Source organism: Buceros rhinoceros, unplaced genomic scaffold (genome assembly GCF_000710305.1).
Source record: "Buceros rhinoceros silvestris isolate BGI_N320 unplaced genomic scaffold, ASM71030v1 scaffold40972, whole genome shotgun sequence".
Classification (NCBI taxonomy): domain Eukaryota; kingdom Metazoa; phylum Chordata; class Aves; order Bucerotiformes; family Bucerotidae; genus Buceros; species Buceros rhinoceros.
The window spans coordinates 48,231-62,413 of NW_010401438.1; the positions used below are offsets into that span (position 1 = coordinate 48,231).

General features: G+C 45.2%; 1 protein-coding gene across 1 annotated transcript in view; it reads right to left on the reverse strand.

Moving 5' to 3' along the window:
• Positions 1-13,901, reverse strand: part of SH2D4B (SH2 domain containing 4B) — a 40,920-nt gene extending 27,019 nt beyond the window's left edge. Inside the window, exons 1-3 of the mRNA XM_010132260.1 lie at positions 13,718-13,901; positions 3,292-3,451; positions 2,107-2,254 (exon numbers count right to left, since the gene is read on the reverse strand). Of these exons, the coding sequence (XP_010130562.1) occupies positions 2,107-2,254; positions 3,292-3,451; positions 13,718-13,901 (492 nt within the window). The remainder of the gene's footprint in view (positions 1-2,106; positions 2,255-3,291; positions 3,452-13,717) is intronic.
• Between the last annotated feature and the right edge of the window lie 282 nt (positions 13,902-14,183).

A 14,183-nucleotide genomic window follows, 5' to 3' on the forward strand; every position in this document is an offset into this window, starting at 1 on the left:
ATTCCTGCTTAAGAAACACCGAGGAAAGCAATACTTTTCTAATAGTGCTGGGAGAGGAAGCAGGGCTCATCATTCACTTGGATGTGCGAGATATCATTTATCTAGTGCAGACAGCCTGCAAGTCCCAGGATAGGTCAAGAGGAATAGAAGTGTTTTAAAAAGGTGTGTTTGTGACACAGTATGGTTAGAAATTAAACACATCAGCAAAAAGGACAGAGTTTCAATCTCCCAAGTCGAAATGCTTCAAGAGGATGAAGCATTAGCAAAGACCGAACTTTTTGCCCCCCATTTTGGAGACTGCTTTAGACACAGCCTGGTCACCATCACCACAGGATGATCACCACTGCATTAAACATTTTAAACTGTTAAAATGGGCTTGCTGACTGCTCTGCCTCTCATTCTGCCCCCTGCATCATTCATGAAAAGTGTGTTTCTTCATGATTCCATTGACAGCAGTCATACATGAGCAGATTCATTAATCCGTCTTTTTCCCAAGTTCACTCTAGTTCTGGCCACATTTTGCAGCTGGAGGTAGGTGCCAGAAACACAGCTTTCCTGTTTTGCTGTCTAGGTACCTTTCCACTCATTCAGCCTGTAAATATTTCATGTGCTTCTTCCAGCACACAGAAGTAGTTACCAGAGTAAAACGGCAAGGAAAAGGAAAGCCCAGTGAGCTGAAATAAGCCAGTGGATGAAGAAGTCAACAACAGCCCCGGATCAGCCTGTGAGAACTGCTCCTCTTCAAGATGCCCTCGCTATCTGTGAGTAGCCCTACAGCACTACGTACAAGGTCTGCTCTTCCAAGACCACGTCGTAGACGAGCTGCCTTTCTGCAGCTTGTTGTTTCCAAACTCATTTTTGAAGCCAAAGAGTTTGTTTCTGCTGGGTCTTGACTTAACAATTTTGGTCAGGTTATTTAATTTTTTCAAATGCTTCTTTTAAAGGAAACCACAGGGGAGAAAAGGGCTTCTGTTTCTTTGTTAAAATAAAGATGTTGGCAACGTTATGAGCAGGGCTAGAGAAATCCTGGCCAAAGGTTAGCATTTGAAATTCAAAGCAGAAACCAAAGCAAATTCTCATCCCACTTAGAGCAGCACAATTCTTGCTCCTACAGGCGCGCGGTTGGAAGGAGGATGCCTGCTCACATCCTGTGACACAGATCTCTGTGGCATTACCTTTCCATCCATGTGAAAATGAAGAGATTTTCAGCTTTTCATAAACAGAATTGATGCCATTCATTTAAAATTGCATCAACAACTGAAAGGCTGGTTTCCCTTTACAGAACATCACGACTGCCAGACACTAAAAGTCTTCCAAGTTCCTCACTCTGCTTGTGGAAAAAGTCCCTTTGGAACAGAATAACACCAGGAAGCTTGTGGACAAGGAGCCCACCAAGTACCCTGTAAGTCAGCCACAGCAAGAGAAGAGAACAGCCACTCAGTCTTTGTTCAGGAGAGCTCTGCTTTCCAGCAAGCAAAAGAGTGTTTAATTAGCTGCTCCGCTCATTATTCATGCATTAATAAAGGACTTGAAAGGTATAGTTCCATCGCTCATTGACATCGAATTTCAAAGACCCCATTCTCTCCTATGAATTCAAATTAATCGCGCAAAGGTAAATCAGCAACTTTGCTCAGAGGAGGCTACAGGAGCCACCCTTTGTGCTACATAACCCCCCAAATCCCAGACCCACCGGTTACGGAATGACAGAGAACTTGCTGACTTTGTCAAATCGCTGTTTTCATCAAGAGAATGTGAAAAAAAAATATTACTTCAAACAAACATTAAAATACTGTAACAGAGCTCTAGGACAATTCATGGTGGAGCCAATAAAAACCAGGCCAACAAACTTCCCCCAACAGAGCCAACGGGACTTTTCGAACACGGTGAGCAGGAGAAGGATCCGCCCCTCATTATCTTAAAGAAAGTAGTGTCAGAATTTTCAAGTTAAATATGTGAACAACTCATCCAAAATACACAAAAGGCATTCAAGCAAACAAACTAATACTGAGACACTTCACGTCTGTACATTCTCCCCCGGTACAACTCGCTCTGCAGAGCTGAGTGAACGGTTCTGGTCATGTGGGAGGTGAATAACTCTATGCAAACCTTCAGTTCCTCCTGAATTTTTTCCTCCTCCAATTTGGCAGCTTTCCGATCTTCTATTTCTATTTTCCATTTTTCCGCCACTATTCTGGCTTTCTCTTGAGCCATGGCATCCCGGAACTTCTTTGTAATTTCAGCCTCCTTTTGTCTCCTGCAGAAAAGGATTCAAAAATAACAATAATTTAAGACACTGATTATATTTTAAAACTGAGGATCAATACTTGCTCACTGGTTGCAACAAATAATGAGCGTGAGAGTTCACTGGAGTACACAAGGAAAGAATTGAAGTGTATTTAACAAGAGATTGTTAAATCACACAGATCAGATTGGAGGGAAGCAGTCAGAAAGCGGAGAGGACATCTTCAATTTTTGATGAATGACTAATTAAAACAATACCTTCTAAATTAGAGCAGCACTTCTTGGGTATCTTTGAGTCATACCCTATATTTATGCTTCCCTGGCTAAACAAAATAGATTTTTCTGTCAGTCTCGCAAAGCATGATTGACAATTTATTGTCTCTCAAATATGAAGGCACACATCTGCCAAATTTATACCCTAGATGGTTTGTTAGCACTGACACCATGAAAGGAACATGGGGTGCAGGTTGAAGCTTTTAATTCCTGCTTAAATATGCAATCACTACAAGCACGAGGGGTCTCGTATGCAAAGGACTAACAGGGGACATTCTGGTATTGAAGCCGTCACTCCTCAGTGACAAGGGCCAGCAAGGGCAGGGGGCCCATTTCCCCATCAAACCACTCCTGAACCTCTCCCGAAGCTGGAAGAGGCTCTGCTGGAAACACCAGCACTGCACTCGGTGTAATCACATTCTGAACTGCCGGGATAAGAATTTATACGGCACTATGCAAATAATGGATGCATTTCAGGAAGGATTTTATGTACCAAATCTCCATTGTGGGCACAGATGTGTGATACAACAAACGTTTCCAATTTAATCATCTCAAAACCAGATTGCTTCATTTTTATTTATGCACAGAATGGGCCACGGTTTAGCAAAACTACCCCCCCCACACCAAAAAAAAAATAACCATGTTTGGAGGTTTTTATTTTTCAGTATTGAATAAAAATCACATGCTGAAAAATCACCACACTAAGTGAAAGCAAACGTCCACACAACCCCTTCAGCCCTTCAACCCCTGCACTCAGACTCTTAAACTAATCCTCACCAGAGTTCTTCCGCCTCCTTCTGCGCCTGCTGCCTGGCTCGTTCAGCCATCAGCTCCTCCGAGATCTGGTCGTAGGGCTTGTCGCCGGGGGCCTCTCCCATCACCCAGACCCAGACCTCACCATCCTTCCCACGCAGCCACTGCACGTGTTTGCCGGTACCTGCAACAGCCACCGAGAACGAACCAAAAATGAAAACTCTGGCTCAAATTCTTAGGGCAGTACCAATGAAGGGATGGCAAATCTGATATTCAGGAACATCAAGCTTGCATTTACATTTCAGAATAGAACTTCTCTAAGAGGTTGGATGAAATTTTCAAATTTGACTGACTTACCATGCTGGGGAAAAACCAAAAGGTTTTGTACACTCCAGACCACACAATTCTTAAAGACCCAGTGTCCCACAAAAATCAGGAATTATCCTGACATGCATTTCTCAGAATATAGGTATTACGATCCCTTTTTAATTATTACATGCAAATTTCCTTGTTTCACTCAGTGAGGGATGAACAAAGAGAACGGAACAAGAGATGGAGGGACAGCAATAACCAGCGGCATTATGTGACTTCAGCACACAGAGGATGTCGAGTCTCAAGCATACAGAGACTTCATCGGAACCCCTGCGAAAAATCCCTGCAGTGAGGAGAAGTCATCTCCAAGTCTGCTCGGAGGTGCTTCTAGTCCAGGAGACAACTGAAAGGGATTCAGTAGCTGGTTCGGTTTTCATGGAAGGCACCAAGTGAAAATCTACGGTTACTGTGTGGACAGAGTGATTTTTAAAACACAAAAAAAGCCTTGAGTGCTCTTTACACAACAGACTGCGTTCAGTAAACCAACTACAGGAGTCCTGCTGACGGCAAAGGGTACAGGAGGAGATCCCACCGGACTCCAACCACCATGTACGCCACCTGACTTCACGTGGTGGATCATCTCCTCCTGCTTTTGTAGATGTAACTCACATCTACTTCTACACGCTTTGGAGGTTCACAGTGAGGAACTGGTAGAAACACCTCGTAGCATCCTCTTCTGTATTTCTGGCAAATCTTCAAAAAAGGAGATTCCTCCACAAAGACCACTGCCACGACGGCCAACAAATATTTTAAAGAACGCCATAAAGGCTCGGCAGGTTGTCTTGCTCCCTGCACATCGTGGCCCCCTAGCTTTCACCCTCTTACCCAAACACCGAGCTGACTTGTGCATCTCCACGCAGCTTCTGACAGGCCTCTTGTGTCATTTACAAACACGAGGAAACGGACAGTCTGCCGTTCTCCTGGGCGGTTTTTCTCCGCTGTTCCCGTAAGAGTTAAAAGAAACCCGCTCCTGTTGCAACGGCCAGTCCTTGCTTCTGCTCCTTCTACACTCTTCTCGTGGCATGGCGACCTTCAGCTGCCTGCTGTTCTGTGACAGGACAGCACCCCTTCAGCCAGATTTGGTTCCCCAATCACTAATGTGGTTTTGACATCCCAGACTGAAGGGAGAGAGTGGCAGGAGGGAACAAAGCAGGGCTGCTGACAGCAGGCAGTGCCAGTGCCAACCCACGCTCCCAAGTGCTGACAATACGAACCGAAGGCAACCAACACATCAAATCTCTCAACGGAAGTTAATATTCCAGATCAAATCTGAAAATGTGATTTGTATGAGTTCCCAGTGCTGGCCCTAATGGCGCTGACTTCAGGGGGGTGGCAGAACTTAAGCTAATAATGTTTTCCCGCAATAACTCGCAAAAGCATTTGCTCTTTCATGGTCTATCGGATTATGTCGCAGGTTATAAATGTGAATGTGTTTCATTGTGGTTCCTATTCTGTACATGTCTGTGTTCCTGTCAGCACCACATTTATGTCACATTTTTTTGGATGCAGCACTTGAACACCCTCTGCCAAGCACTGACCAGCCAGAGCCGCACATGCCTGCAAGGTTTTCACCTACCGTGTGTCATGGCAAAGTACCTCAAGAAGCATGGGATGATGTCCCAGGAGTACTGACTGATCCCACATAACCATGGGCAGCTTTTGTTCCACACGTGGCCCATGGCCTGTGTCCTGGGAGGAACACAGATATCCTGCTCATTCCCTTTACTTACTACCTTAAAACATTTATTAGTATCATAACTGGGAGACACCAAACACTTCTACTGTTCCCAGACAACTTCACTACTGCTCATTCATGAGTTCACCAGATGGAAAGAGTATATATAAAAAAACCCTTCTCAGGTAAGCAGACAAATTTTACCTTTCCTTTTTTCCAGGTTTTCTGAGCCAAAGAGTGATTAATGTGTTTCTCAGTGGCACAACTTATCCATTACTACCCAGCCCCATAAAACAGAGTTGATTTGTAGACACGTCTTGAGAAATGGTTCTCTCTCTTCCCTATAAAACAACACGTCTCTCTCCTAACGCTACAGACAGCAGATGTATAAACTCTGTTGAGAACATCATTGTAGCCTGTTGTTGGTTCCGCACCAATTACTGTGTGCTGCTGCACACAGACCCACAGTTCAGGGTGAAAGATAAGAGCAGGAGCAAACAATCTGGCCCCGTTCACCATTAACCAGAGATACCTCCACATGTGCAATTTTAAACAATTCACCTCAAGCGTATATGCCTTTATTCTTTAGAAGAAAAGGTCCTTTTCACATCCAACTGCCTTTCCCGGTTTACACCTAGAAATTACTCCCATGCATATCTTTCTTCAAACCTATGCTCCCACCAAGCTGGAGATGGGCTTCACTGTTCAGTCTGACCATAACACTTGGTCGTTTCTTAGCACAGAATAACACCCAGAACCGAGCGTGCAGGAAAAGAAATAAGCAGCTCAGGGAGGAAATCTGGCACTGTAAAAAGGGAATTCCTGTAGAACCAACTGCAAGATCTGAGCTAAAAGTACAGAAAATTATTTACCTTAATATTTTTAGGAAACCAGTGCTGTCTGTCACAAAGCCCAATCAAGAGTCAGGAAATAAAAACTACATCTCTTGAGCCCTAGTCTTGTGCCTTGACCACAAAAGTACTTTTCTTGTCCCGAAGAGACTGTGGCAGGCTACAAAAAATTACCATCAGGACATAGTGGACATTGAAATTAGTCTGGATGGGAGAGCAGAAATGTAAGTGTTTTAGGAACAAATACCGCTTTATCAGGAAAAGTTACTAAATTATTTACCAAGTCCTTTCCACCTCTACTCTTCAGCCCAAGGATTTACCAACTGTAGCAGCCCACCAGTTTTCTTGTCTAAAACAACTGCAAGACGACAGAGCGTGCCAGGCGACCTTGACTGCCTGTCTACCACAGGTGGAAGCATGAACTAGGAGAATGAGAAGACCACTGATTTCTAACGGCATTCAGAGCCTTCTGAGATGTTCTCAGCACAGCTGCCATCTCCATGAACAGTCTTTGTTTCTCTGAGGCCGAGCTTCCCACCAGAGCTCTGCTGCTTGGAAGCTACAGGTCCCTACGCCAGCACCTGACCCTCCTTCCTCACTCGCTGGTGAGATTTGCAGCCATACAAACATCCTTGGACTGTCTCTTCAGAAAACACTCCCTCGCCTTCTCTCTCTGCGCTAGAAAAAAGGCTCCTGCAGTTTATTCTGCATTTGAAACGGGCACAAGCTCTCACTGCTGACACGAGGCTCATCAGCCAGCTCCACTTGTGTCTTTCAGTGATAAACCGCAGCTTGTGCAGTTTGGTGTGCTTGTAGAGTTGGGGGATTTTTGTTCTTTTGGAGTTTAAATACCTGGTACGCTTTGGTCTATGCACAGTGTATTTTACATGAGATTCTACCCTCGGCCTTCAGAGCAAATTATTTTTTTAGCTTCTTTAAAGTAGAAGTTTGAATTTTGGTAGTCCACGGGGTAGCTGAGGTTCCATTCTGAGTTTCTTGAGCTGCAGGACACGTGTTAGAAGCGCACTGAAAATGAGAATGGGAGCTTCAGGCTGTTCTCAGCTCCTTGAGCCTACCCAGGACAAGTATTTGACTTCATTCTATTTCCTTTTTATACACTCACACAAATACACACACTTCATTTCACTTTCTACGGAGAAAACCTAGGAAATGCTTGTGACTCTGAGAGGCTGCTCGAAGGACAGAATGCAGTTTTCCAAACATTAACTGCCGTAAATCCATTAAAATATAGAGAGAATAATTAGGTGGTAATGATGGAAGTAATGAAAACAATGTAATCCCACAATAAACTGGAGATCTATACGATAATTAGTTCTTTGGTCTGACCCTGCTCGTAGTCACAGGACCATGAAGCCTTCTCTTCTGAGAATAGATTCAAAAAAACCAGTCACTTCAATTCCGGAAACAAGAAAATGGGGAAAAATTCTTAGCTTCGCCAGCATCCCCCCAACATTTCCATTTAAAACACCCTCCGATTTCAACACCGTGTTCTGTGCCTTTTCATTGAAAGGAGGATTTGCAGAGGGGTAGAGAAATTTGGCTGATTTACATTAATATACCAATAAGGGCTGCAGGATCTCATCATTGCTGGAAAAAAAAAAAAAACCAAAAAACCAGCCTTTGTGGCTCTCCAGCTGCTTCCTGATCATATAACAAACTCAATCTTGTGTTTATGGAATTACAGCCTGTTACCATGGAAATAATTATGCTGCAATATACCCTGCAGCATCAAATAAGGGAAGAGGGACTGCAAGGGAGCAAACGTTAAGGGAGGAAACAGTCACTCTGAGACAACTCCGGTAATTGCCCAAGGTACCAAAGGTACCTGCACCTCCCACCCAAAGGTACGCGGGGTGCATCACCACGCGGTATCTCTAGCTGCAGCACATACATATCGGGTTGCATAGTGTAAAGCAAAGAACTAAAAAAAACCACAGAACACAGAAATAAAATCTCATTTATCTGGTCTTTATCTAGTACGTCCCAGATATTCTCCTGGCTGGTACACAGCACTGTTTTGTTATTCGCCCACTTTCACCTGGGAGGTAACATTCAGCAAGCAGTCTTACAGATCCTGCTCTAACCCCACGTATGATACAGAGGGAGCCTTCTGTCTGTCCACTGGAACGACTCTTCCACTGTAAACAGTCTAAAAACGCAGGTACACATCAGACCCAAACTGAAGACTGTAAAACCATTCATCTGATCTTTTATTCTTCATAAAGTCAAGACCACAGCACTGTAATTTCTGATTCCTGATTCCCAATTGTCTCTTGTAAAGAGTAAAATCTATATACAGGGCTTGGTTTCTCACACAAACCCATCACGGAGCATCCGGGACTTCCCACTGCTGGAGAATAAACAAAACCAAGTTCCACTTCAGGAAGCTCAGAGCAGAAGGTTCAGGGTCCTCTGTCACGGAATGGACAGTGTTGTGACCGTTATATTACAACCTCTCCAATGACTTCACATTAGTTGCCTCAGTCTCCCAATAAAAATTATTCTAGCATTCTCACTTTTTCAGTTGTATCTGAGTTGTATCTACTGAAAGACAGAATTGAGTTGTCCAGAATTCAGACCACGTACAGCCAGGAGTCTCAGAAACGCTCAAACTGACATCTCTGCGTAGACTCATATCCAACACTATGCAACAAGAAAGCGACAATGAACGCTTCCAGGAAGACGTCTCTGGAAGACAGAAATCTCACCTAAGGCCATCCATATAAGTGAGGAACACACTTCTGAGTTCAAAAACATAGAAAGAAATGTCACTGCATGTGCTCCCACGCACTCTTCATCCCCCCCGCCCCAACCACATGCCTACTCGCTGGCCTTCACATGTCACACTGATGTACTCCCCAGCCTTCCACTTGTGATAGCTGAAATCACGGCTTGGCTTCGCGAACGAAGATCTGGGAAGGGCTTTTCCCACGCTCACTGCAAGCGATGAGTGCACCCTTTGAGCCTGCGTAGTGGATTTTTTAGGTGAGGCGCAGCATGCGCGGAACTGGCTCCACCCTTTACACCTGAGGTTCATCTGCCAGGGCCCAGCGAGCTTGGACGGTGACAGAGAAGTCCTCGGGTCGTAGGTTTGGTTAGAGTATCCTTCTCTTAGATGGAGCCTTACAAGGCTAAACAAGCTCCATCTGCCCGGGTTTGGAGTCAGAGTTGTCCTTCTCCTAGGATGGTTGCCCGAAGGCTAGTGAGCCCATCCTGCCCATGGACACACTTTGTCTGACCCTTCAGTTGAGACCTGTCTGGCTTGGGAGACCCCACCGGAGGCACATGCCACCACCAGCACAGCTCTCAACCTCACAAGGGCACGCAAGCTCCTTCCCCACAGCAAGGGGGTGCCTGTGAAAGAGTCGCTGCTCTACCTCCAGACATCGCAGACCTGGGCACGGGGCGGCTGGGGCCTGCCAAGAACAGGAGTCCTGGAGGGTGATAGCTGAAATACTCTGTCCCAAACAGCCGCTCCTCGGCGCTAATGATTTTCTAACACAAATGCCATTAAAAGATGAAGACATTCTTCTCCAGCGGTGCTGTGAGGAGCTCCCTGATTTCCTCCCCACCACTCCTGTCAAGCACAGGTGAAGACGAGTGTTTACAAACAGCTCCTGTCTGAGCATCATGAGCTGCAGTTGCCATGAATAAATGTCAGAACAGGCAGCAGCAGACCAGCATCATCCTCCCGCCCAAGTGGACGTCCTTCAGCTGCCTCACACTCAGTCGGTGCCAAGATCTCATTTCGGGGATGCTGACAGCTCTGGATAGCGCATCAGAGTCAGAATCCAACCTGGCAGGGTGCTGTCCTTACTCCCAGCTCAGCACGGCTGGCTACGGGGCTCCTGCCTTCATCCAATAAACATGTTTCTCTGCAAACTGCAAAGCTGCCCGTCAGTCATCTCACAGCGAATCCCAAAGGGATCTTTAAATTTTGAGGAGACTTCCCTTAGTGATTTTCAGCACAAGAAGAAAAGGCAGCCTGTTTTATTACCACGGAAATATCTTCCTCGAGGACCTGCCCAGGAGTAATTTGCAAATGAATGGAGACGGACCTCCAAGAATTCAACTCACTCGTGAAGCTCTTTCAGTATGAGCCAGCAGTCATGATTTAATTACAGCTACAAAATACTACTTTTACCTTGAATAAGTTCACTAAACGCTGCGGTTTTGGGAGGACTCAAGTGATGTTCAGATTCTGCTAGGTGTTTCAGGCAAGGTACAAACAGCCAAAACATGGGGACAGTTTATTCAGTAGCCTCTGAGGAAAATACTTCGTTCTGAAGTGCTGTTTATATAACGCTCCCTTTTAGACATCAGTCTGTGTTTTTAAAAAGGAGAGGAAATTAAAACTGTCGAATAACCTGGGAACATTTCATTCATCCCCAAAGTGAAATAATTTCTTTAACATCATTCTGACACAAATTTCGATTTTAAGCTTTCCTCAAGACACACACACCCTCCAACAATCCAAACAGAAAAGCAGGTTCAATTTACTGTTTACTGAAAGTGTCTCACATTATTTCCTTTAGAAATGAAGAATAAGAGTAATTGCACGCAGCCCATTACGCTATTTGGCCTGCTAAACTCAACAACTTACCCCTTATTCAGTGGATTGGACTGGGTTTTGCATTCTAAGAAGCAAATTTTATAGTACTGGATGGGACATTTATGGACAATCTGCGTTCAGTGGCACGTCTACAAAAAACACGGCAGATTTGGGGCCTTTGCGAGTTAGGTTCCAAACAAGTGAAAAATGATCCCCCTGACAAGCATTCCCTAAATCCGCCGGAGACTTCAACCCCAGCACAAGGCCCATCTGGCCACGCTTTTCCTCCCCAACTCTGCGCTTGTGGTTCCTGTAAGACAACACCACTGAGCCTTGCGCAAGAACCCGTCACCCTCAAGTCACCCTCCAGAAATCAAAACGGGATGCGCAATCACTGCTTTGCTTTGAAGAACCCACCCCGTTCTGCTGTGCTGCTGGGTACCACTGTGGGCAAGCCCTTGAACTGAGGGGGAATGGTACCCACCCAGCAGGCTCCACAGCAAGCACTTTTGGAGCATTTTTAACTAGAGGAGTGCCCATTGTCATTAATTTTTTTCGTTCTAGCCCATCCCAAAGAGGTGGGGCAAAGTTTTCACATGTAGCTACTCAAACTGTGAGGAAGACAGAAGGATTTGAAAGGTGGCCCTATAAAGATAATGCCAATTAAAATAGTCAAAAATCATTTTATACAGATGCATACGTTGTTTGTGGACACATCTTTCTGTCAGCTAGAGAACTGCAGAAGCTCAGCACAACGTTAGAGAGAGTGGTCTCACCTCTGTTTTCTGCTCTATTTCAGGCTACAAGGGTCTCTCTAAAGCCAGAGCAACTCTTGGCTTCAGCAAAACAGCACAAACATAAAACCCATGTCACGGAGCAGAGAGTCAAAACCAAAACCCTGCAGGTGGAACTGCTCAGACCCCTCAAAGGAATAAAGATTAAAGAATGTAACTGCGGTAGCTCTGAATTTGCGGGTAGCCACTAATTCTAAACAGGAATAAAATGACTGTACTCCATGTGGTGCATCAGGGGGAGAAGGTTCAGAAGATCGCTCATACATCAATGGAAACCGAAAACTAAGCAGCCTCAAGGTCCAGAAAATGTCAACAACAAATGTGTACTAGGAAGAAAAAAAACAAAGACATAGTTTAAGGTAAGAAGGGATTAAGGACTAGTAGAGTCATTTTCTCTGACCCTTTGAGTCACACAGGCGAAACTATAGCACAGTCATTCCCACCTCACAGCCAGCATTTTGGGTTGAGTTTTCTCACTGTGGTTTTTTTTCTCTACCAAGAAACTATCTCCACTACAAGACCACTTCCCATCATTCTGTGGAATTTCACAGCAGCCATCAGTTCCAAAGGTCTGCAGAGTTAGTGACCGGCATGCCTGCAAGCTGGCAGTTCTCTCTTGGAACTCTTGGAACTCCAGCATCGGGTTGGGGAATCAAAATGTATTTTCAGTGGGACCAAATGTCTGATTTGTTAGTCTCGTTTTCCAGCAGTTCTCTCCACAAAATGATCAGTCAGATCAGTATTTAAGTACAGTTATGAGGGAAGCTGGAAGTTTCTAGCAGTGGGCTAAAGTCAAACCTAAGCAATGCCTTAAACTGGCAATTCAAGAAGGTGAAATGGAAATGGGTGACTGTGAAATTCAACTCCACGCCTATTTATGAACACTCTCGTCCAAGCAAACACATCTATAGGTTACTCTGGTGCTCTCCTTTCTCTTATTCTTTATAAATCAGAAAATTAATTACCTAGAAAATGGTCTCCTGTAGTAGGAAGCTGAACAGGTTTAACGTATAATTTATATATGGAAATGTAGGTGTCAACATTGTGACAAATCATCACATAAATATTTTTGCAGTTAGATTTTTCTGCATCTGTCTTCCTCAAGGAATGAGCATAATACCAATGTTCTCAATGATTAATGTCGGTTTGGTATGTGGAGCTGAAACACATTTTTAATTTTTCCTCAGCTACAACTCAGTCAACACAAACAAGGGCTTTGTGCTGTAGGACAGAAGATATTTTGATACCATCCCTCTTTGGAGAGCACCACTTGCAGTGAGAACACTGATGCGAGGAAAACAGAAAATAAACAGAATGAGGTTTCCCAATGTCCACCCTGCCACGCGTCAGGTGACGTTTTAAACTCCTATTGCAGCTAATGAGGCTGTTCTGAACGCTCCCCCTTTATTCTGTAACTTACTCTAGAGTTGTTTCATAAAGGCCTTTGCTTCAACTGAGTCTTGGAAACTAGTTCTGCTTTGAAACACGTTTCTTTCATACTAGGCTTTGAATTGTTAACTACCTAACAGGCACTTTGCACGGTTCAGAGGCTCCAAACATTCGAGAAAGTCTAACAATTGACTCTAATAATCTCCGACCTGAGGTTCTCCACACAAAGCTTTCTACCATGGGTGTGTTCTGACAAGCAACGCGTTGAACACTGCCTGCAGTCCCACAGCTGTCAGAGCCCCTTCTCAGAATCGTGTACCCAAAATTATTAGACATTTTGAATATTCAACTTTTAATAGATTTAAAGAGCTATGCTGCAGGCTATCCAATTCATTAATTTATCTCCTGCTCCAGCCACTGGGAAGCATCTAACGCCAAGTCAGGAAGCTCCAACAGCACAGGCAACAGCGGCAGAGGTGGGGACAAAGGTGAGGAAAAAAGCCTTAGGAGAGGAGGTCATGGGACATCTGTTACCACCAAGAACAGGAGCAGTGACTCCTGACTCAAAACCATTCCCCTCACTCTCACGCTGAACGATTTCCCTGGAGAAAGAACCAGCCTTGAGAGACATGGGGAAAAAAGATGGTGCCCCTGCTGCCCAGACTGCCCCTTAGCCCCTGGGGACAGCGGGCACCCTTCCCTGTCACCTCTCTATTCCGGGCACGTGCTGCACCCACACCAGCTGCATGCCCACCAGCCCCAGCTCCCAAGCACAGGAGGAGCTCCCCAGTCTTACTCTGTCTGTGCCTCGCTGTCCTCCTCAGCACGGTCTCCTCCATCCGAGCTTTTTCTTCCCTCTCCTTCCAGCGCCTCAGCTGCTCTTCCCTCATTTTGTAGAACAAGATCTGTTTTTGCTCTTCATTCAGCTCTGCCAGGAGCTCAGGGTCAATATACATGTCACGCAAAATCTGCTGCAGCATGGTGACTCCAAAAAGGAGGAGGTAAACCTGCTTCCCACTCCCCTCCCTACAGTGACAAAGCCCCACCGATGGCTCTCCAGAAAGCGACCCGCAGTCAAGGAGCTCTCCCACACCTGCCCTCCCCAGAGAGGTTCAATTCTTGCTCTGGTCCTCTTCGTGCAGGCATATTCTGCTCCACGTCTCTTGCGGGCACAGAGTTCTCCGCTTATCTCATCCTCCAAAGGCAGGGACAGTGTCAAGTGAAAGCGAGGAGGAGGAACAGACAAGGAAATAATTAACACG